The 23654-nt window shown below is 39.0% G+C and overlaps 2 protein-coding genes and 3 non-coding genes across 6 annotated transcripts; 1 reads left to right on the top strand and 4 right to left on the bottom strand.

Moving 5' to 3' along the window:
* The first annotated feature begins 314 nt into the window (after positions 1–314).
* On the top strand, positions 315–9839 carry LOC128467936 (NXPE family member 4-like). Its single transcript, XM_053449685.1, has 6 exons — positions 315–420; positions 4110–4211; positions 5175–5857; positions 6583–6644; positions 7928–8143; positions 9187–9839. The coding sequence occupies exons 2-6, from the start codon at positions 4116–4118 to the stop codon at positions 9720–9722; spliced, it is 1593 nt and encodes a 530-aa protein (XP_053305660.1). The 5' UTR covers positions 315–420; positions 4110–4115; the 3' UTR covers positions 9723–9839.
* A 1155-nt stretch (positions 9840–10994) lies between these two features.
* Positions 10995–14783, bottom strand: LOC128467947 (transmembrane emp24 domain-containing protein 10-like). Of its 2 annotated transcripts, none has more exons than XM_053449698.1 (5): positions 14508–14783; positions 12759–12870; positions 12583–12656; positions 11823–11949; positions 10995–11456 (listed from the first exon to the last, which is right to left on the bottom strand). In XM_053449698.1, the coding sequence occupies exons 1-5, from the start codon at positions 14682–14684 to the stop codon at positions 11335–11337; spliced, it is 612 nt and encodes a 203-aa protein (XP_053305673.1). In that variant the 5' UTR covers positions 14685–14783; the 3' UTR covers positions 10995–11334. The 2 variants fall into 2 exon arrangements, with proteins under 2 accessions (XP_053305673.1, XP_053305672.1); XM_053449697.1 differs by having other exon boundaries at positions 12750–12870; positions 14508–14781.
* Positions 14784–16147: 1364 nt separating this feature from the next.
* Positions 16148–16219, bottom strand: TRNAQ-CUG (transfer RNA glutamine (anticodon CUG)). Its single transcript has one exon. It is a non-coding gene; the product is annotated as a tRNA-Gln (tRNA).
* Positions 16220–16328: 109 nt separating this feature from the next.
* TRNAQ-CUG (transfer RNA glutamine (anticodon CUG)) lies at positions 16329–16400 on the bottom strand. The gene has a single exon. It is a non-coding gene; the product is annotated as a tRNA-Gln (tRNA).
* A 103-nt stretch (positions 16401–16503) lies between these two features.
* Positions 16504–16575, bottom strand: TRNAQ-CUG (transfer RNA glutamine (anticodon CUG)). The gene has a single exon. It is a non-coding gene; the product is annotated as a tRNA-Gln (tRNA).
* Positions 16576–23654: the final 7079 nt, after the last annotated feature.

Raw genomic sequence — 23654 nt, 5'->3', positions numbered from 1 at the left:
CATGTTGCAATAAGGTTTTCTTTATTATTGTGTTAACATCTATTATCAATGTATTTTATCAACAAAAAAGTAATTACTTGCATTACAGTTTAAAAATATGTATCCATTGTGACGACTTCTCGGTTATACATTCCACAGATTGCAGGGCATTACTTTACATATCTTGCAAGGTTTGAAGGGTCACATTGTCTTTGCACTATGCAACTGAATATTTCATTAGGACTCATTCTGCACTTTAAATGTAACTTTTATTCCCCTGCTTTATATCTGCTGGGCGTGGTCTATCTGCGGATACCTGTCGGATATCTTCCTTCCGTGAGTGCCGTACTGCTTCATCTAGGAAGTAACTTTGCAATTCCTTTACTTTGCATTTCAAAGCGTGTCGTTTATACAAATGCAGACATTGGATCAAGGCAGGAGGTAAGAATATTTTTTTTTTCCTATAAAGTAAGAAAAACATTTTTGTGTAGTATTTTGCCTTAAATGTCTATATTTGTTTTTACTGGAGACCGTATCTCCAGAAGGATATAGATATGTTGGAGAAATTTCAGAGAAGGGCTAATAAAACGGTTCATGGATTACTGGATAAACCTTACCAGGACAGGTTAACCCCTTAATGACAAAACTGTTTCTTACTCGTAGTACATATTGGGACAATGGCTCTTTTAACATTTTTCAGTGTTGCTGTTTAGCTGTGATTTTCTTCTTTCTCATTTCATGCTCCCACACATATTATATATTGGGGTTTTTTCAGAACATCTACTTTTAGATCCCATTATTTTTATCAGATCATCTAATTTTCTATCAAAAAATGATAAAATATGGTGATTTTTTGTAAAAAAAAATGACCCTTTCTCACTTTTGAAAAAAAAAAAATTTTACTCACTGCAAAAACTAATGGAAAACCCTGCTAAACAGATTCTACTATTTGTCTTGAAATACCCAATGTTTGTATGGGTTTTTTTTGCTTTTTTCTGCACATTATAGGGCAATAAGTACAAGTGGCTATTTGCTATTTCAAAACCAATTTTCCCCCAAAGCTGGTCATTCTGCCCCATGTGCTATTTCGGGCATCTTTGAAGCCGACCAATGCAATTCACCGCGGCGATGCAACTGTTTAACAGCAGCCCGTACAAGACAATCAAGACAATGTGTATTCCTTATTTTAGTGGCGTCTGTATCCTTTTGTATTGTTAATCCCTTTACTGCCCCTGTTGTCTCTGGGAGGCAGATTAAGGGGGCGGTTTGTATCCCAGTATCTTGTTTTATGTTAATGTGTGTTTTGCTGTAAATATAATTCCAAAATAATGCCCCAGTGAGGACAAGGGTAAATTACAACTAAAACCAACCAATCCCGTTCCCGGGATCAAAAATACCCTTATTATTACCCCACCCTAAAACATCACTTTTGTTAACGTGTTTGTTAAAAGGTATAACCAAAAAAAAGATGTTTAAAAACCCCAGTGTCACCAGTCCTACCGTAAAAGGTATACGTCACTGTGACATGAGGGCAAATGCCCACAGTCGTATAGTATCAAATCATATATAGTGTTGATGGCTGCAGTCCTAACAACAAGAATAATTGAGTTATGACCAGTGACACGGGCTTATTAAAAACTCAGACAAATAGCCCCCCCTGACATATTTCACTCCTCAGAGCTTCATCAGAGGTCTGAGCTAATGGCTTCCAAAATGGAGACTGTTTGGCCTTATATCTCCTTTGTTAATGACATCACGGATTAGGGGCGGGAACAATCATATCCAATGGTTACCGATATATTAGATGTGTTGCCAAACCCAGCCAATTGCTTTAAAGGTAACTAAGCATGACATCACCCACATAGTCCAATAGAATTCCATACACATGATGGGCAGCGGTTCTCTCCAATTCCCAAAGGTGAACAATCAAAGACATTGACTGACAGTTATTCTCACCAATCATTGATGTTCCTTGCCGCTCAGAACCACTCCTATTACTGGATCTCCTACCTGTTGTAATTCTTATTACAACTTGCTGGGCAGCACAGTGGCTCAGTGGCTCACACCGTTGCCCTACAGCACCAGGGTCTAGAGTTCAAATCCCACTAAGAATACCAAAATCCATTTTTGATCCCAGGAACGGGATTGGTTGGTTTTAGTTGCCCCCGCTGGGGCATTATTTTGGAACATCTTTTTTTTGGTTATACCTTTTAACAAACACGTTAATAAAAGTGATGTTTTAGGGTGTGGTAATAATAAGGGTATTTTTGATCCCAGGAACCGGATTGGTTGGTTTTTGCTCGATATATCCAGCCGTCTGTGTCTAAAATAATTCAGTTCTCCTCTTGTTGTACCTAAAGACTAGTCTTGCCTGGTTATTTGGGTCCTGGATAGCGATATCCCTTTACTTTGCTTCGGGATATTGCCGACGGATTGCGGTGGTTTGTCGTCCTAGCGGGAGAAGTCGATCTTGGTGGAGAGGGACAACCTGAGGTCCCTGGTCGGTCCGTCACAGGGGCCTTCCCGAAAATTCAAAGAGGCCAACTGGAGCATCATTGGGGAGAAGGACAAATCAGGCTGTTTAGAGTAGGTTAAGTAGACATGGAGAGTAATAAAAAAAACACCTGGTAGTCAGGGCAGTGCAGCAAGAAAGCCTTTATTTACTTCTGTACACCCTCTACAGTTTGCATGCTGCAGACATAAGGTAGTTTTTTTTAACAAATGTTTTTCTAATTTAGCAGAAAAAGCATTTTCTTAACACGGGGTAATTTGGTGATATATTTTAGTAAGCAATTACTTGATGGCAGCCTTAATTGTTGCTGGTCTTGCAAAAAGATGCAAATGCTTTAATGCAGTGATTATAGCAAAACAATAATCGGTGCGGTCTAGGTCGGAAGGGCCCTTTCTAAAGGGGTCACAGGGGGTCGCACCAGGCCCCCTAGAGGCACGGGCCTGTTACTAAGGCTCTTGTCCATGCCCTGATTATCTCCCATCTTGACTACTGTAACTCTATCTTAGCCGGTCTCCCTCGTAACCGTCTCACCCCTCTACAATCCACAATGAATGCTGCTGCCAGACTCATCTTCCTCTAACATCACTTTACTAATGTCTCTCCCCTCTGTCAGTCTCTTCACTGGCTGCCTGTGCGCTTCAGGACTCACTTCAAAATCCTCACTCTTACTTTCAAAGCCCTTCACAGCGGTTCCCCTCCCTACATCTCCTCTCTCATCTCTAAATACACTCCTAACCGGTCTCTCCGCTCATCCAATGATCTCCTCTCCTCTGATTTCTAGCTCTCATGCCCGCTTACAAGATTTCTCAAGGGCTGCCCCTATCCTCTGGAATGCCCTCCCCCGGTCTATCCGTCTCTCCTCCTGCCTTTATTCCTTCAAAAAATCCCTCAATACCCACTTCTTTAAGGATGCTTACAACATAGCACACTAACGGCCTCCCATACTCCCATATTCCTTTAGCTCACCTTTCCTAGTCCCTCTTCTGCAATACTTTTACTAGTCTGGCTGGTCGATCCCTAACAACAGCACTTTTGCCTATTGTGTAATACACCCTAACTCCCTCTAGACTGTAAGCTCTTTTGAGCCGGGCCCTCCTCACCTGTTGTCTCTGTTAGACAATATGTAATGTAACATACTACTTGCTATGTCCTGTCTACCCATTGTACAGCGCTACGGAATTTGATGGCACTATATAAAACAATAAATAATAATAATAATACAGAGACCCCTGTAGTTATGCCACTGATACAAACATGTATAGACACATGTCTTCACACAAACACATATACACACACACTCACAGTACTTGTGGCATCCTTCATCTCCCTCCTGTATGAACAGTGATCTGATCGGGTACCACTACATGTAGCCATCATCTGCTGCTGAACCTGATGTCTTTCCTGTCCGCATTTTTTTCTCTTTCCTCCATCATTTACATTATTCTCCCTTTTAATTGTTCCTGTGTCCTCCATACATACCATACACCCTCCACAACACACTTATAAATAAATGTTGGCAATTATAGTTCAAACACTAATTTTTACATTATTTTTGCAAAAATGACATATGAACAAAATTCTATTTAAAATATTCTCTTCTACCTCCCTTTTTGCACAGAAATTTATGACCATGAAGCCGATGAAGTATGGAATGATTTTGATTTTGGTATCCGTATTTTGTATGATCTTATCTTTCCTGTTTCACTCAAATGCACATAAGGTAAGTACAATTAAGATAGAAAACATAACATTTGACAACAATTTGGCACTATGGAACATGTTGCTTGCGAAGTCGGGGGCCCCCGGGGCAATTATCGCACCAAGGCCCTGTGGTTTCTAGTTACGTCCCTGTGTTAAATTGTATGAATTTGTGAAAATTATTGTTGAATATTGTTTGAATATGAAAAGGGCATGCTAAGGGAAGGGTATTAAAATGATAGGGAAATATAAGGATCGGTATAGAGATGACAAGAAGTTATGTTAGGGAGCATGAAGATGGAGGAGAAGGATTATATATTCAATATGGGGTGATAATGGTAGGGGATGAAAATTATGGTAGGTAATAATATGAAGTTGTGGGGTATGAATACGGTGGTTGGGGATAATGATTTTATTTGGATATTGGAATGAATTAGGGTGTTGTGGATATGATGATAGTCAGGAGCAGCTGTACACTAACACACACATGCATACATACATACAACCACTCCAACACCATAAACATGCATACATACATATACACATACCCATGAACATTTTACACTTACATGCATACACACACAGCCCCTCCAACATCATACACTTATAAATACATACACATTGCCTTCTTACACTAAGCATTTATACGTATACATTCACACAAGCATACATACACACAATCAAAAACCATACACTAACATAAACACACAGCCATCATAAAAATATACACTTACACATTTATCCATACACACATTCACTCTCTCTTATAATCCATGCCTCTCACACACGTCCCCCTTCCTCTTAGATTTTTAGCTCCATTTTTTAGTAGAGCTACAAGTGTATTTGAAATGTGTATTACTAATCATTTTACTGTTGTAAATAACTTTGTTTTTACTAATGTATTTTCAGTTGGTCTATCTATCATCCTGTAGAATGCGTTTCTTTTCTGTGATAATACTAAGTGTGTCTTGGTTTTTTTTGTAAGATGTTCAGATCTGGTATTCCAGTATCAAGAAAACCAACTGAAATTGTATCTGAACTTCAAGCCCAAGTTAACCAAATCTTTTCTCACGTGGATCAAATGGTCCCTAAGGTCAATGTCACCCACAAGGATAATACATCTTGTGCTCAGAACAGCATAGTCACCATTGTAAATCCAAAGGAAAGATACTGTGTTGGGGACAAACTTATTGTCCAAGTTGACATGTTTGACTATCTGAGAATAAGGAAGAATTATGGAGGAGACTACTTGAAGGCAAGAATCTTCACCCCAAAACTCGGAGCCGCAGCCTCTGGAAAGATTGAGGATTTTAAAAATGGGACCTACCATATCCATTTTACTCTGTTTTGGGAAGGTGAAATTGTTGTGTCAGTGTTTCTAATTCACCCGAGTGAAGGAATCTCAGCCGTTTGGAGTTCAAGGAACAGATGGTATGGTTACATAGAGTACAAAGGCAAGTTTACAATGGAAAACCAACAAACTGAGGCCAAATGTGGATTTGAACGTGATAATTCAAAAGAATCCTGTGAATATGCAGATCCCAGAGATGAGGAATATTTCTACTGTGAGAAGCCATTGAACTACCCATGCAATTCACTTACAGACATAATAAGTGTTAAAAACCTAAAGTCAAATTTGACTGAGATGGAGAAAAGTTTTTTTGAAAAGTAAGTTAAATGATGTTTTTTGCTGTCTACTTTAAGTCACCTACATAAGCAAACCTTGAGTTGATGTTAAAGTGCAGAACGGCTCAGAGAAGAAATTTCCCAAAATAATTATCACATGATGTTTTAGCAGTGATGACTTAACGCAATCCTTATTTCTAAATTGCTTATTTGCTTTTTTCATGTCACTTGTAAGTGTTTTTTGGGAGAAATACCGTGACAGAATCCTCTTTACCTGATGTATTGGTGTGTCTTGTAGACTTTCTAGTTCTCTAGTTTTGCCGTACCCTTTAAATAAATGCACTGTAAGAGAACTGCGTAAACCGTTGGTTCTATATAAATAAAAAAAGAGTAATATTAGAATGTAGCTGTGTGGTTCATAGGAAAAGCCAGTTCCACAATTTTTATTTAAGTCGTATATATTGGCGGCATTGAGAATTTTGTTTGGCATCCAATATATTTTGCTGCATGGACATTGTGATCGTGAGTTATTGTGAATTAGTGTGAGTTTGCCTTTAAAACATGTTTCTATGTGATTATCTGTGCATGCATTGCCCACCTAAATGAATAAAATATAAAGCATTTTCCCATTTTCCTGCCCCCCACCTACTTGCACAGGAGATGTGATCAGCTGAACATACGGTAGATCCACGTTGTGCCATTCGACCATGTAATGTTCATTTAACATAAAGCACATGCAAACGTTATTTTTGTTTTTATATCTGAAGGTCCAATACCAGAGTGGAAATTCCAAAGGATTTTGGAAATATCACAACTGTCAAATGCAACAGTGAGTACCTTTTTTTTTTTCTTCTAAGAGATAATCCATCAAATGCACTTTAACGGAGTGCCCCCTTTAAATTAGAATTGTCAGTAAAATCCCTTCCTACACATTATCCTCCTCAGTTCCTCCTCTTGCTTGCCGCTGTGCATGTCCGCTTTACTCACACCACCCAGCACTGGCTTGGATGAGCAGAAAACACTGATTGGAAGCGGCTATCAAATTGGGACCTGAAGCAATCATACTAATCGCTGTTATCTGTGTGTTTGGAAATGACATCACTTCTCGGGGTGTCTGTCAGCAACCGTGCCAACAACCGACCCGCAGTCACTCACCTGAATACCCGCAGGTTGCCCCTCCGGCGCGTCTACGCTGTAACTAGCAGGCGTGTGCGATCCTTGCCCCCTTCTGCTTATCGTTGTGACCCCGGCTTGTTTAATGGACATTGATACATTTCTGGATACCCTGGCTTGTTTAATGACTTTGATACATTTCCAGATACCCTGACCCCAGCTTGTTTAACAGACTCGCAGATATTTAACCCTTACAGTGTCAGTGAGAGAGGATGGTTGCTGCACATAAAAGATCATGACCTTATTGCACAATTTAGAATCAGACTAAAGAGAATAGGGAAGACCCACAGATCAGTTAAATATGAGCTCACTAATTTTCTGAATGAATATGCAGTTGGGATAAAGAACAGATTTAAGGGACTAGATTTAGGAGGCGACAACAACAAACCACCCAAAGAAAAAGAAAAGCAAAAAGGCACTGGAAGTAGCCCAAGAAAGAAGGAAAGCTAAATCCAACAGTGATAGGGGCGATTTATCCAATTAAACGCAAAATTACCGAGTTTAACAAGGAGAGCTAAGAAATTATTTTTAAACAAGCAATGTGCGGAAGTCAGTAAAATAGGGAGAACAAGAGGCCTTTTCCAGAAAATTTGAAATATCTGTAAATTCCAGGCACAAATGGGTATGATCAGAAACAAAGATGGCAAGGACCTAACAGAAACAAAAGAGATCAAAAAAGGTGGCAAGAATATACGGAAGATCTGTATAGAAGGAATAATAATAATAATAATGGGGATAGATCTGATGAAGGGCGAGCAGGCGTAATATTTACTTAACTTTTACAGACCTATTTTAGATATGTCTGCTTTTTATATGTATTACTTTTTGTCATGACATTACTAAATCTTAATCCCTGTTTCAGCTACATGTATGACCTTACATTCTACCTTAATTTATTTTTTTTTTGTATTTCCATATTTAGTTTTTTTTCTTTTTTAGAAAATACTGTCATAAAGACAAGATGCAAAATTGGTATGAATTTAGAATATCCTAGTGGATATTTTATGAAAAATATCTGGAATCCACATACTTGCAGTATGCAGACCTACCGTAGTATGGAAGAAATTAACAAATGCATACAGGGGAAATTTATCTACATTTTTGGAGATTCAACTCTACGGCAATGGATGGAATACTTCCAGAGCGAACTTAAAAGTAAGTTTTCATAAATGTTTAGATTACTTTCTCAGATGACGAAAAGAAATGTATAGACTAGGTGTGTATAGACTAGGTGGAGTGGTTGCTAGTAAGCTCTATAATCACATTATTTAAAATAAAATATTTTTTGCATACAAGCCATTCACAGCTTTTTGAGTGAAGGTAGCCTATGGCTGTATGGAATGGTAGTATGCTACACAAATATATAAAACAATATATAATTTATGAAAATGGTCCATAACCTTTATCTTTTATTTGATTAATATCTTGCCAACTATTTTTTGACTGGGTAAAATAACTGGCCTGGGAGGGGCTGTTGATGTAGTCTATGTAGATTTCAGTAAGGCATTCAGCACCGTCCCCCGTAGAAAACTTATAAGTGAAAAGGCAGTCTTTGGGTTTGGATGCCAAAATAGTTGAATGGATAATGCAGGGGTTAATTGAAAGGAGGCGAGGGTTGTAGTTAATGGTGTATACTCAGAGGAACATGTCCCTCTTTGGTGGCAGCCATTTTGTCTTGGGTGCTTTTGGCAGAGGGGAAGATGGAGAGGTGTCATTGAAACAATATAATAGTTCTACCATTTTTAACACACATTTCATCTTCTATGTAAAATGGAACACTATGTTTAAGATAAGTATCTCAAATACACAAGCTACAGGCTGTTTAGATCAATTAATTGAGCTATACAAAATGTTGGGCAGGTAACTTCTGCTGGTTCACTCAGTACATTACATTATTATTACTATTTTATTTAAAGAGCACCAGATTAGTGCAATAACAGTAGGTGAGAGTAAAATTTAACAACATTAAGACATACTGGTACAGGAGAAAATGGCCATGCTCTTTCAAGATTATAATCAATAATAATCAGGAGTAGACACAAATTTGAAACAATTGCAGATTTTTTTAGATACACCTAAGCTGGGTCACAGTTTAAATAGCTGTCTACCAAAAAAATATCCTCATTACTTTATCTAATAATGCAATGTTGTTGTTGTTATGAAGTAATAAGTCTTTTTTTTTTTTTTTTTTTTTTTAGCGCTCACCATCTTAAACCGATATGAAGGTGGATGGGCAAAACAACTTTTGGGCATTGATCCGCAAAGAAATATAATGATTCGTTGGAAAAGACATGCCAGCCCTTTTATTACGACCTCATACCAATCCTACAAAGAGGAACGCACTATCCCTCGAGAAATTGACCTTATCGGCGGACACCAACACACAGTTATAGTACTGAATATCGGTGTGCATTTCAGATCTCACCCCCTACATCACTATATTAGAAGACTTATTAACATCCGAAAAGCACTGGAACGTCTTTTTATCAGAAGTCCACAAACCAAAGTTATAATAAAGTCTGAAAATTCCGGCGATGAAGCGACTGATTTGGAGTTGATGTGTGGTTTCCATGGATATGTCCAATATTTAATAATGGAACAAATTTTCAAAGACCTAAATGTTGGATTTGTTAATGGGTGGGATATGACAACTGCATTTGACTATAATATTATTCACCCTCCACGAACATATGTTCAAAATGAAGTGGATATGCTTATGACATATATTTGTTAACGAAAATGCATCCAGTGAGAATGTGAAGAATATTGTCGTGGATCTGATTTCTTTTAATTAAATTTAATGTAAGGCTAGTCAACGAGCAGGTGGTACAATATAACTCCCATGAATGTACACTGAGCCTGAAAGTGGTGCACCACAGATACAGACACAGCATGATCTCTATCAATATACAGTGATACAGACACAGGCAGTGATACAGCATTACTCCTATCATAATATATATTATTATTTATCCAGATTCCAGATGCAGAGAGTGGTGCAGCATAATTCCTATAATTATACAGTGATACAGACACTGTGGGGGTTACAGTACAACTCATTTCTTGCCCAGCAAATTCCAAACATATGCATAAAAAACCTATGCTTCTGGGGTATTTTCATAATAAGGAGATTAAGTAAATTATCTTTAGCTGCATGAAAAGTGTGCAGATACTCCTGATGAAATACTCTGGACTGTCTGCTTTCCAAATATATAAATGTTTTTATGGGCGCATGGTGTCCTGGGGGTCTGCTAAGCTGCTTTTCACGTAGACTAAGCAAAACACCCTCACCCAATATACCAGCATGTCCCACCATGTGAACCATAATACCCAGAAAATCAAAAAAACATGCATGTGGGGTATTTACGTAATCTGGAGATGTAGCTGAATAATTTTCATGTTTAGAAAGGGTAATGTCCATAAAAACCCTAAAAAACTACATATGGCAAACAAGACAAAACTGATCATGCATAAATTCTAGAAGAAGAGACACTGCTTCTGTTCTGGTGCTGCTACCCTGGTATACAGAGACACACAGAGGTATAATACATATGGGAACATTCATAAAAGGCACAACTACATGCATTCATACAGAGAGAATCCACAAAAATACGCACACGCACGCAAGCACATATAATTCAATTTACCAAAGGTTTAGCTGGCAGGAACACTTTTTAACACAGTCTTTTAGCTCCCCCTTTACCATTATATAGTATATTATTGGTGTAGGCACTACTCACATCCATGAAGTTTCAATAAACTTTTCAATAAAATAAAAGTTTCAATAAACTGTATTAGTCAACTTTGTGGAGGATGCAGCAGAACTCACATTTCACGCCAAATCAAATGGGAAAAAAGTTGCCATGGATAAAATAGTTCCCCATAAAGTGTATCAAAATGTTTCTTTGTGAACAAACCACAACATGTATAACATACAATGAAATAATATAATAACTAATAAACTATTCAAATGTTTACATCTTAAGGAAAAGGAGAGCCTGAGAAAAATGTTTAATTCCATTTATTCAGAGCAAACCAAATGGTCTTACATGTATTATAATAAATAACAAAAAAAGGCATACAAAGTTCATTAACTTTGGATGATCTCTATTACACAAAAGTAATCATGAACTATACTGGGGTACTTCTTCCAGCAAAAGCCTTACATTGTTATTTATATTATAAACAAAAACCTACAGTAACATGGAAGGAGAGTGAAACGATGGAACAAAGGAGTGTTGGCATATTTTCATATTAGCTTACAACTTGACACCCTGTGTCTGGTGGCACTCGAGACTACAAACTACAGACTGCAATGCTGATATCTACAGATCCAGTCTACAAAATCACTCGATGAGTTTCTTTGCCTTGAAGAATCTCCGGAGGTAGAAAACCTGCCAAGTGGCAAGGGCAACAAGGCAGAGCATGGAAAACACACTAAAGTACAGAACACGTAGACTGGTGGATTCTGAGGAGACAGAAAACACTAATTAGATTAAGCATGGAAATGGGTTCTAAATATCCCCATGGACCCGTCATCTACATACGATAGAAACATCTACTTATTTATAGGGGGAACTGTTACCTGCGTTGTTTTTTTTTAGCAAAACTAAATTAACGTACAAAAACTACCTATAGTTTTTAATGGGTGATTTATTTTTGAAGATAACTGGATTAATGGGATAGCACTAGCAATGTACATTGTGATTTAATATACTCCTTATTCAATATAAACCTATTTAATAGATATGCCATTGTTTTTCATGTTATTTTATCTAAAACTGCAAACTAAACAGAAGCTTCTGAATGCTGAAAATAAGGGTATTTTTTTTACCATTTGTGTCTCTCATCTCTTCTTCTCGTTTCTTCATGTACATGAAGTCCTTTACAATAGAGTCCGACAGGTCCTCAAGCCGTCTCAGTTCTACTTCGAGTGGCTTCAACTTCTCTGCTTTGGCAAGCTAAGATTAGGAAGAGAATGAGGATTTACAAGAGTGTGAAGCAAAAACGGAGAAACATAATTGAGTAAAAACCGAAATTGTACATGTTAGCCCGTATAACGTATGACTAGGACAAAGCTAAAGGTGCAGCGGCCCAGGGAGCACCAGAGAGAGAGAGGTAGGATGGTGATGTTAAGAAATGTTCTATAAATGACTGCTAAGCCAACACACAACCAGTATGAAAGAAAGATGATTTGTGAGGAGCCAAGGTAAAATAAAAACCTAAAAAAGGGGTTGATTGCAAAGGGGTGGTGCCCTGTGTTTCATTTTCCCCACAAAGTATAATTTATTACAGAGAAAAAAAACATTTTTGTAATTTTAAAGGAAGACTTCAGCCACAATTTGCACATTAGTGCATATGATAAGCCGAGTTGACATGATGTCCTCCATGCAAGTTGCCCGACGCAATTTAACATGCATTATTTTTGGGTGAAGATGTCTGGGCCATTAAACTGTCCCTTTAACAAAATGCATGTCCCTGGATGTCCTGTGTTTACTGCTGTCAATTTAAGATATTTTTAAAGCAAACTGGTTCTTTCTTAGCTCTAGAGAAGAGAATGTATAGAGTATTCTCTAAAAATACGCTGTACATACAGCTTCGTAATTCTTTGCTTCCACACCATGTTTGACATCAAGGATAATCAGCTGGTCTGGCAACTTTAAGTTACCTACAAGGAAAAGAAATGAGATTAGTAGGAAGCAGCACTATATAATGGCAACAAAACATCTTAATAGCTGTGCTTTGTTTAAGAGAAACTGACCAACTGTACCCTTGCTCTCAAAGCAGACTTCATACACATCATAGTCATCAGTTGTAAAGGCAAATTTTCCTTTCTTTGCCTCTTCTTTGGAATAAAGAATGTGTCCTGAGGAGTCTCTGACCTGGAAATATAGTCGGTTAGAAACCCTTCTTTGAAATAACCCATTTCCGGAAAGGTAACAACACATTTATTTACATGAGAGGATGTTATTTAACGGGGTCCCCCCCCAATACCCTTACATCACAAGGTTGTGTTTGATTGCATACTACTGCATCTCTCTAATACAGAAATACAAAATGCAAGAACTATGTACAGATGCAAGCCCTATATACAAATATACATACAGACTTGCATCTTTAGCCATAACCTCTTGGTTGATAACCACAATCTAAACTAGACTCCGCCATATAGTAATTATGCCTGTTCAATTTTCAGAAATTAGCTATAAGCTACAATTATAGCTGAGGAGCCGGAGTTGGTTCTAGCCCAACATCTGGTTCATCAAGAGCTAGCACAGAACGTTGGGCTGAGCCAGGGGTCTGGCTCAGCAATGATTTAGTCCGTGGCCAAGTAGCCGACTCTCTTGCCCACCTCTAGCTATAACCTAAAAAGGTAATGCAAGGGAACTGTGCTGTCCTGTAATGAATATGAAAACAAATGATTCAAATTAAACAAATAGCCATGTATGAAAGAACAGCTCCCTGTGGATTAGTAAAGTCATTTTTAGAAAAAAGAATCAGATTACCATCCAATCTTTTCCCATTAATTATGAGATAAACATATAATCCCTGGTTTAGCCAGTTTTCCTGATAATGGCACCAAAGAATGTTATACAGACTCCATATCATTGGCATTGGGTACTGTACCAACAGGTTCAATGCTTTGACCAAGCTGCCAGCTTTCCTGTGTGCATGCAAACTACTCAGAGCTCCCTTCACTGAGGGGGCAATGGTGATCACGGAGTGTTCTTCTGCACAAGTAACTGCTATGGGAGTCTGGCCCCTGGCTTCACCTCTGCCATCGTTTCCAGCGTGGTGGAACCGAAGTGCTGTCTATTGCCGAGCAGGTGCTAGAATGAACTAGAGTTGGGGCTTGATGTCTTGGGTTATGGACAAGTCAATCATTCATTCATTGACTTACTCAGGGTGCCAGTGGCACACATGTCCGATTAGACATGGTGGCCATCTGCAGTTCACCTTTGTGAATCCACCTTATAGCGCCTGTGAGGAATGGAGTTTCATTCACTGAGCCACTGACATCAGGAGGTCGCATAACAGATGACATAAATTCCATTAAATTTATGTTTGAATAAATAATTGAATAAATTCAATTATAGAAACCGGCCGATCAGAATGGGAAATGTCGGATGATTTAAGTAAATCCAGGACTTGTTTATTTAATCGCTTATTTAAAACAGCACAATATTAACATCTGTCTAACCGTATTTATCAAATACTCCATGTGCTCTGTCATCGCAGTTTAAACGCCAGATGTAAGTAAAGCCCACAGTGCTGTTCAAACAAAAAACTACCATAAATCTTTTTAGATTTTTAATGCAAAATTTGACAATAATGATTTAAATATGACGGTTACAACACCATCAACACTCACTTTCCTCTAAATTGTAAGCTCTTTTGAGCAGCGCTAACTGCTTCTCATGTCCTGTCTACCCATTGTACTGCACTGCAGAATATGATGGCGCTATTTAAAACAATAACTGTTAACAGAAATTTGAATTTTTGCACAGGTTTTACGTACCATGAGGTTTGACGAAAGACCCGGTTGTTCAGACACCTCATACTGTCCCGTTACCAGAACATCTTTATGGATTTCCTCCTTCAAGCACTTCTTTCCATGAGCAGGGAGATAAAATGAGATCGCCTCAGTCCCGGGAAGTAAGCTAAAAGTACTAATGAGCAACAAAAACGATATCATTGTGTTATTATATGGGGATATCAGGTCCAAAACCTGACAGAGTTACTAAGGGAACAAGGGGGAGCTTTACTTCCGTTGTCGTGTAAAATGTGTGTTTCGCCGAGCTTACGAGTATTACAACCGATCCCTGCCATTGGTCAGTCTTGCGTTTCAAGGTTTACTTCCGCGTTTCAAGACGAAAGCCGGCTTCCGAATTCAATGCGTTACAAGCCACGCTTTCATTCGATTGCTTTGTATTGGTCTACGTGTCTGATTGGTGGCCGCTGTTGCTGGTCGGTGCGGAATACATTTACAGCTTATTAGGCTCTATGTAGTAGCACGAGGCTATTTAGACGTCGAATGGTTTATACCGTAACGTGTAGTGATGCCCCATTAGCAGAGGCCAATAATTACCTCAAACCTTATGTTATATTCATTGGGCATTTTCCTATTCCATTCCTGTTTAATCCCCTCACAGTATTAAGGACACGAACAGGTAATCTATTGCATGTGATAGCTGACCCACTGTTCCCTGACATTAACTGTCCGCCGTTTTTTTTTTGTTCTATAGGTGTCATATTATTATTATTCACAGTAGGGTGCCCCGCAATGTGATTATGTAAGTAAAAGGGCAGTAACACAAAAATGACGTTTTGCACAGGTGTGTCTTACGTAGTCTTCCCGGTGTGATTTACAGGCGTGTACATCCGGTGTTCACTACAGCCGTGTCTCCTTTTCTTACCGAACTTCAGACACTAAGGGGCGCTATGAACCTGAGCGGATGATCTGTCTAGCTATATGTTACAGCCATAGGACAATAACTAAATGATAGAAAAGTACAGTGTGATTTGCTCTTTCAAAAAGCCGAAACTGTCACAAAGAACAGTGGAATGTTAGCAAATTAAAAATAATTAGGTATTATAATAATTGTAGTAATATAATTGTAATAATACAACTATCTGGCTGGTTGGGGGATCACTATTATATTGACAGACTGTTATTTGCGCTTAGTGTGAGATATGTGCACAGTGTCATGTTGGTGCTAGAGGTCTAATGTCTGATACAACTGTGAGGCTGTGCACATGGCTAATGCAGAGTTAGATAGAAATAATGACAATTATTATTCAGTTGAGGAACTTTTGAGAGAATTGGATTAAGAGAGAGTAAAGATTATTAGTAAAGCACCTCTAGGAAAATACTATGGATCAGAAGCAACTTCTATTTATTTAATTCAACAATAGAAAATATTAACTCTGCGTAGCCTAAATAATGAATCACTTTTTCAACAACTGGTAACTAGGTACATGAAATAACAGTACTTATGCTCCACAATGTGTCCTTAATCAAATAATTGTTACAAAATTAACTGTTATCTAAATGCAGGATTCATATTAAAATATTTTAATATGCATTATTTGTTGGTAGGGCATTATACTGTCCCTTTAACCTTCAGTACAATTTTTTTTAAAAAATAAGAAATATTAAGGTCCCACCGAGATTTGAACTCGGATCGCTGGATTCAGAGTCCAGAGTGCTAACCATTACACCATGGAACCTTTGCTGCAAGGGTTTGAACCCAATGGACCTGAAATTATATGTATATGTATATGTATATAAATGGTTGCTGCCTTTGAGTCTTTCTTATTGAATTAATAAGAAATACTAAGGTCCCACCGAGATTTGAACTCGGATCGCTGGATTCAGAGTCCAGAGTGCTAACCATTACACCATGGAACCTTCGATGCAAGCATTGGAACCCATTGGACCTGAAATCAAATGTATTTGTATGTAAATGGTTGCTGCCTTTGAGTGTTTCTTATTGAGTTGATAAGAAATAATAAGGTCCCACCGAGATTTGAACTCGGATCGCTGGATTCAGAGTCCAGAGTGCTAACCATTACACCATGGAACCTTTGATACAAGTGTTGGAACCCAATGGACCTGAAATAATATGTATGTAAAGTGTTGCTGCCTTTGCGTGTTTCAAAACTCTTTTCACTATTGTTGTTGGAAAATGAGACTTCAGTTCAACTTTTCTCCTCCCTCACCTTTTTTTTTCTATTGAAACAGGCTACTTAATTAAATGCAATGTCCAGACTACATGTGTCCAGTACGACACTAGCCAGGGAAGGGGTGACACAGGAGGGGGGCACTTGCCCGCTGGGTTGAACTCATTCAAAGATTTTGTCACTTGCAATTCCACTGATAACCACCAGGGTATCTAGCATGTCCAGGAGATTAGATGGCATTTCCATGCCAAATGGGGGCTTTCTGTGCCCTTTCTAATGTGTTTTTATGCATTCCCTTCTGCTGAATGTGTTTAGATTGTGTTTCTCTGCCAAATGAACAGGACACGTCGATGGGCTAATATCTTTGGCTGAATTTTGCCAGGTCACATGTAGCTCAACTCTCATACTTGTATGTTAAGCTTTCATTGAACTCAACAGGAGGTTACCTTCCATACTTCTAGTTTTAAATTTCGATTAACTGCATTTTAAGGACATCACAGCAAACGTTGAAAACCAGTCATGAATTCACAATTCCTCTGAAAGCCATGTGGACTTTGGATCTCTTAAAAAGATTCTTGCTTTGTTTGTATTATATTTCCTACTGTGGCGATTACAGAGGTCCCAAGTTTAAAAGATGGGCTTCAGGGAGATTGCCAGGGGTTCTATGTGCAGAGCATCTTATTCTTTTGTCTTCTTTGTTTCATCTACTTCACCGTGTGTCTTCTTTCTTCATCCACTTCTACTTGAACCAGGCCTCCTGGAGCTCTTCTGCAAAAGGGTGGTGTTTCCAGGCACACCATGTCCCCTAATAGTAGGAACAGAGTAGAGGCTGTCCCCATGCCTCCAACCTTTTGCAGAAGTACTCCAAAGGGCCAGAATAATGCAGATATTATCCATCTTGATTATTCTGTCCTCTCAGAGTACTTCCACAAAAGGGTGAAGCCACGGTGACAACCTCTTCCTCATTCCTCCAATCGAAGGAGAGAGTGTGCCCAGAGGCTCCACCCTTTTGCAGAAGCAGACAAAGAAAGAACACAGAAGAACAAGAAGAGGCAGGGACATGGAAACATTATGAGGAGAAGATAGACTCATCCAGCACAGACTTCAACCCTCTTGCTACATTCCCGCACAATGCACCCCTGCTATCCAGGGGGCCCAAGTGCGGTGCATCTGGCCCTGGACAGAACCTCCCAGGTTTTTCAATGCTCACAGTACCCCATGCCCCATGGGCCTTTTGGTGTGCATTTGACTTTTTACCATACACTGGACACAAATACACAGAGAGAGGAGTTCATTCTTAAGTTAGATATCTCCATATGGCACTTAATTTCTATCATGATTTGCATCTGATTCATTACGCAGGGTGGCACTGCTGTATTCCCATGTAACCTAAGGGTCAGAAGAGTTTGTATTACTCAATGTCCCCCAGCATCTGCGTCATCCAGAAATCGTGTGTAATTAGGAATCTAGGTGTATATCCTAGTTTGGCATTCGATTAAAGCGCTGGCATGAGCAAATTAAGGAGTGCCTTACAGTGTGCACACAACGCTACCTTTTGTATTTTCATAGAGAGTAGTTTCAGTATTGATGAACGTTGTTACCTCTATGCACTGTTTATTTAGATTTAGAATTATACAATAATCTGCATTATTACTATAATTCAGTATTTCCATTGATATTGAAGATATTCAGAATGACTCTAAACAGAAGTAGTAAGTTTACTTACTATATGTAAACATGCGCTCCATGTGCGTAGATAACTTTAGTACTTATCTAGAAAAGAGTATGGTTAAATAAAAACAGTTATAAACAGTAGTCTTAAGAGTCCTCAACAGATCTTGCATTTAGATTTTTAAAACTCTGAACCGCTTAGAAGGCCTCAACTCAGATCAGGGTTCGAATCATCTGGTCTAAGATGGCGACCAGATGAAGTCCAAAAAAAACTAGTCAGGACCCAGAGTGAAGGAGACCAATCTGAAGAGGTAGATGGGTCAAGGTAGAAGGTTCTAGGAAACAGGTGCAGGCATGGGCGACTGGGAGAGACAACAGGGCAGTAGGAATAGATTACTCATTATTCATTTTTCTTGTTTATGTCAATGAACCATTGAGGAATGCTTCCTAACAAAATCCCTGCCACTATCTTAATTGGAATGGTCTTTACTACCAAGAAATGCTTGTTCAGAGATTTCTCAAACCTTATCTGAATCATTTATTATACATGACAATGTACCTTCTTGAGATAAATTATAAAAACCAGGTCAGTATGTGAATGATGGAAAGCAGAAAAAGCATCCAGAGTTAAAAGGGTTTTCTTTTGCTATATTGTAAAAGTATGCTGTAGTTAGATAGGACCCTCAGAAGAGTTGACTAACCAAAAATATGTCCAAAAGAGACAAATGAATAATTGCAATCTATATTAATCAGTTTATCTCAACTTGCAAGAAGTGTCCGCAATGTTTGCCACTTCTTGAGTGCTATTTAAGGAGTTTGCCACCTACACAGCTTTTAGTGTAATTCAATTATTAAAACTACTTAAACGTCTCTATATCTTTTACAGTGTTTCCCGCCGCTGTTTCAGATGGTAAGAAGGCTTGGCTGGTACGAGGGCATCACAGTCTTCTACAGCCCCAAAACAGGAAATATAATATTAATAAGAATGTAGAAAGTCTTTCTTGGTTGGGCACTTTCAATAATATGTGTAGCTACAGCAGGTATTCCTGCAGTCACATAATACTCTATGGATGTTTATATTGGTGGACCACGAGGCAAACAGAATAATTGCCCAATGTGCCCACTGGCCAATCCAGGCTGGAAAAGAGGCTGTGGGTGTAAAATTTGTATTTGTAAGGTGCCCTGGGTTAAAAGGATGTATGAGTTCTTACTTTATATTACATCATTAGGTGTGACTCATATTTAATCTATTACAATGAATGGCTGGGTGGGGTTTCCCCTATGAAAATGCCAAGTATCTTTGCACAGTCATGCTACCCTCTGCTTCTGCCCTAACTGAAACATTGAATGTTAATGAACTGGCAAAGAACCTGAACTAGTTTAGCTTTTGCATGTGTGCATGCATGAGTGCATTTCTCACAATATGCAACGATACTCGAACATATCTTTTATACGAAAGTGAAGTCATACTCAGATTTATTTATTTTTGTCACTTGTATATATATTTAACACATTATATATATTTACATACATATACTGAGAGGTGTTATCTGTAAGAACATCTATATCACCTCTGAGAGTAATGAGATATGGCTATATCAGACCTTGACTGAGCTATTTGTTATACCTTTTTTTGCCTATACTGAGAGGAGAAGAAGACTAAGCTACCTCTTTAACCCCTTAGGGAAAAGGGCTTTTTGATACCCTAAGGACCAGATGTTTTTTGGCCATTTTCACCATATGTGTTATACCATGATTCCCCTTTTACAGTAGATGCACCAGCTGAGCAATGACCCAATTTATATTTAGTAGCATCCTCTAATTACCCACACACATATATACCGTATATACATTTTGTTTACGACATTCACTGGGCTCTCAATAGATTTTATTTTTTAAATTTTATTGTATTTTATTTTTATTATTAGTTTTTTTCCCATGATTGCTTATCAAACATACGTGCAATCAGCCAGGGGGTACAATTGGACATCCTAGGGTCTAGGAAGATCCTGCTAAGTCTCTCCTATCCTGCAGTGAACTTCTAGTTGATGCCACTACTGCAAAGGAAGACTGTGTTCTCGATCAGTCAAAAATCAGTCAATAATAAAATCTTTAATGTTTAAGTGCTGGCATTTATTCTACAATGCATCCTCTTCCATAGGTGGTAAATCTCTCTTTTCTATTCCATAATGGTGATAGCTTGATTTAATGGTCTTCTGGTGACTGACGAGGGCCAAATTGTGATGGCTAGACGACTGGGTCAGAGCATCTCTAAAACTGCAGCCTGCAGCCGTCCGTACCTATCAAAAGTGGTCCAAGGAAGGAAAAGAAGTGAACCAGCGACGGGGTCATGGGCAGCCAAGGCTCACCGATGCAGGTGAGTTGGGAAGGCTGGCCCATGTGGTCAAATCCAACAGATGATCTACTGTTGCTCAAGTTACTGAAAAAGTTAATGCTGGTTCTGATATAAAGGTGTCAGAACACACAGTGCATCGCAGTTTGTTGGGTATGGGGCTACGTAGCCACAGACCAGTTAGGGTGCCCATGCTGACCTCTGTCCGCTGCCGAATGTGCCTACAATGGGCATGTGATCATATATAACTGGACCACAGAGCAATGGAAGAACGTGGCCTAGTCTGATGAAACACATCAGTGTGCAACGCTTACCTGGAGAACACATGGCACCAGGATGCATCCATGGATGCCCTACCTCGCAACTTACAGGACTTAAAGGATCTGCTACTAACGTCTTGGTGCCAGATACCACAGCACACCTTCAGAGTTCTAGTAGAGTCCATGCCTCGACGGGTCAGGTCTTAAAAGGGGGACCTACACAATATTAGGCATTTGGTCATAATGTTATGGCCGGTGTATGTAGCATTATGATTTCCATGTTGTCACAAAAAATATATGTAGGGATAAATGGGTGGTGAAGAGACTGTGTTATCTTACACTTCCTTCTTTCACTTAGCAATTTCAAACTTTCACTTTATGGAAGTGATTCATGGCATTGGCTTTAAGGATGAAGATTAGTCAATACTGAAAAATTCATTCAAGAGAAAGGAATGTCAAAATGTCACACAAAATATTTAACTTGGGTCTGTTATTGATTTGTTCATGGATCGCAAATGCAAGACTTTGCAACCATGTTATTTATAACCAGGTGCCACACCAGAGTTCAGTAGGGCTAATGCAAACTCTTAAAGACACTATCTTTGTTGTGAATGTACAACATGACAAATACGATATATTGTGTATCATCACCTACGTGGAATATACACATGTGTATAACCAGGGCCAGACTGGCAACCTGATTAGGTAGGTGCAGCTGGTAGCTGGCTTTGTGTGGCTGCACGACCATGTCTTCATGCTCATGTACCATAAGGCCAGGTATATTCAGCTGCTGGCCGCAAGCTCCAGCGCTGATGGCCACCAGCACATCGGACATTAGCTCTTTATATAAGAGCTGAACCTGAGACTCTTGAAATATTAAACGGTAATAAACAGTCTTGAATTTACTAGGAAAGTCCCTTCAACCTAGCTGGTGTCCCCACTATTGAGACTGTAGGCTTCTATGTATTGCTTAAATAGGACATTAGGCATGTGATTTGCTTATCCTGCAAAAAGTGCTGCAACATTGCGAAAGATGTTTGGCTCGCATACTGGGATCACTAGAAGAAGCAGGCACAGGGGAGGGCAAATAATATGCAGGTCTAAAAACAAATGCCCGCACCGATTTGAAAACCAAATCAGTTTACATTACAGAAAGAAATATTTCTCACTATTTATTTATTATAATTTCTATTATTCTTCCAAATGTTCCGTTCTTCTACATCCTTATCTTCTTTCACCTCCTTTGTGCTTAAATTAAAATGTTTGCCCTAAATAATCTGCAACAACACACCAGTGACCTATACCAACCATCAGCAACAGTTTTCTAACAATTAACATTTTTTTCGCAGTTCCTTAACGTCTTAACGTTATTTGGAAAACAGGGCAGCGCTTAATGCCAAAACACCAAATACAGAACATTTGTTCCAAAAACAGGACTTTCCTTTATAAACCGGGACAGATGGCCACCCCGCGTGTCATGAAAAATTTAAATGAGGTAACGTCTACTAAACACACCCTTTAGGACAGATGCACTGGCTGAGCAGTGCACACAGTACGTTTGGTGTGACAGTGCCATACAAGATACTGTAGTAAAGATGACAGACTGACTCCACGTTTCTTTGCCAGATCTCCCTTCCTTTTTCACTGTTTCTCTTCTCTTTACTCATCTATCTTGGCAGTAGATGAAAACATCAAGAGGATACAGAGGATTCCTCTCCCGTGAGGGAAGTGAGACCCTCATCACTTTGGTATTTGTTCCTTCTCCAGGAGAAAAAGGGGAATTTTACACCGGCACATAAAACACACCACTGGAATTCTGAACAGACCACAGTACGAGGTAGCAAAATTAATATGAAAACCGCAACTAAATGGTAGAGCCGGCATACTACGGGTTCACTTTCCATTTTTTTTGCAAAAGATAGATGTGTAAGTTTTATTTAAAAAGTCTTTAGCAGCCAGTATTGATTTGTTATTACACATATGCATATACAGTATCTGCTACCATTAGTGGTCAATATCTGAATTGCCCATTTTATGATTGCCTCTCACAGATTTCCCTCTAGATTGTAAGATTGTGAGCAGGGCTCTGTCCACCAAATGTATCGGTTTGTCTTAGTCTGTCAATTCTTGTCTTGTCATATCCCTTGAATTTATGTATTGTATTAAGCGCTGCGTAAATTGTTGTCACTATATAAATAAAAGATAATAGTAATAATTACACATGTATGCTCACACACACATAAGTACACATGCATGCTCTCAGACACAAGTACACTTCCATGCTCGCATACAAAGTACACATCCATCCATACATACATATATATACAAACACATATACATACATCCCACCTCCCTCCCGCTTACCTCTCACAAGCACGGTTTCACTGCGGGGTCACGTGATTTAACATGACCCCGATACATTCCTATCTCCTCGAACCGGTTCAAAATAGCTTAGAAAGGGCCCCTCCGACCTGGATGGGTACAGTCCAGGTCGGAAGGACCTTTCTAAACAATTTCTAACCAGTACGAGGAGACACAAACAAGGGGTCGCAGAGGTCTCACAGGGCCCACTATTGGCACAATCCAGTCCCAGCTGTGACCGTTGTGACCCCTGTAGTTACGCCAGTGGAGCCAGACATTGACACGGTAGGCCTCTGCTCCTGAAGCAGCCTACCTGTGCCACCTCTGCCACTGAAGC

Source organism: Spea bombifrons, chromosome 10, assembly GCF_027358695.1.
Source record: "Spea bombifrons isolate aSpeBom1 chromosome 10, aSpeBom1.2.pri, whole genome shotgun sequence".
Classification (NCBI taxonomy): Eukaryota; Metazoa; Chordata; class Amphibia; order Anura; family Pelobatidae; genus Spea; species Spea bombifrons.
Note: the sequence above shows the minus strand (reverse complement) of the source record. Positions and strands in the feature narration are given on the sequence as shown.

Excerpts from the sequence above, each read along its gene's own strand:
- LOC128467936 (XM_053449685.1), top strand. The coding sequence starts at position 4,116 with ATGACCATGAAGCCGATGAAGTATGGAATGATTTTGATTTTGGTATCC. Across the intron at positions 4,212-5,174 it reads TTCACTCAAATGCACATAAG|ATGTTCAGATCTGGTATTCC; the intron begins GTAAGTACAATT and ends TTTTTTTGTAAG. Across the intron at positions 8,144-9,186 it reads CTTCCAGAGCGAACTTAAAA|CGCTCACCATCTTAAACCGA; the intron begins GTAAGTTTTCAT and ends TTTTTTTTTTAG.
- LOC128467947 (XM_053449697.1), bottom strand. The coding sequence starts at position 14,684 with ATGATATCGTTTTTGTTGCTCATTAGTACTTTTAGCTTACTTCCCGGG. Across the intron at positions 12,657-12,749 it reads TGAGAGCAAGGGTACAGTTG|GTAACTTAAAGTTGCCAGAC; the intron begins GTCAGTTTCTCT and ends TTTTCCTTGTAG. Across the intron at positions 11,457-11,822 it reads AGAGATGAGAGACACAAATG|AATCCACCAGTCTACGTGTT; the intron begins GTAAAAAAAATA and ends CTGTCTCCTCAG.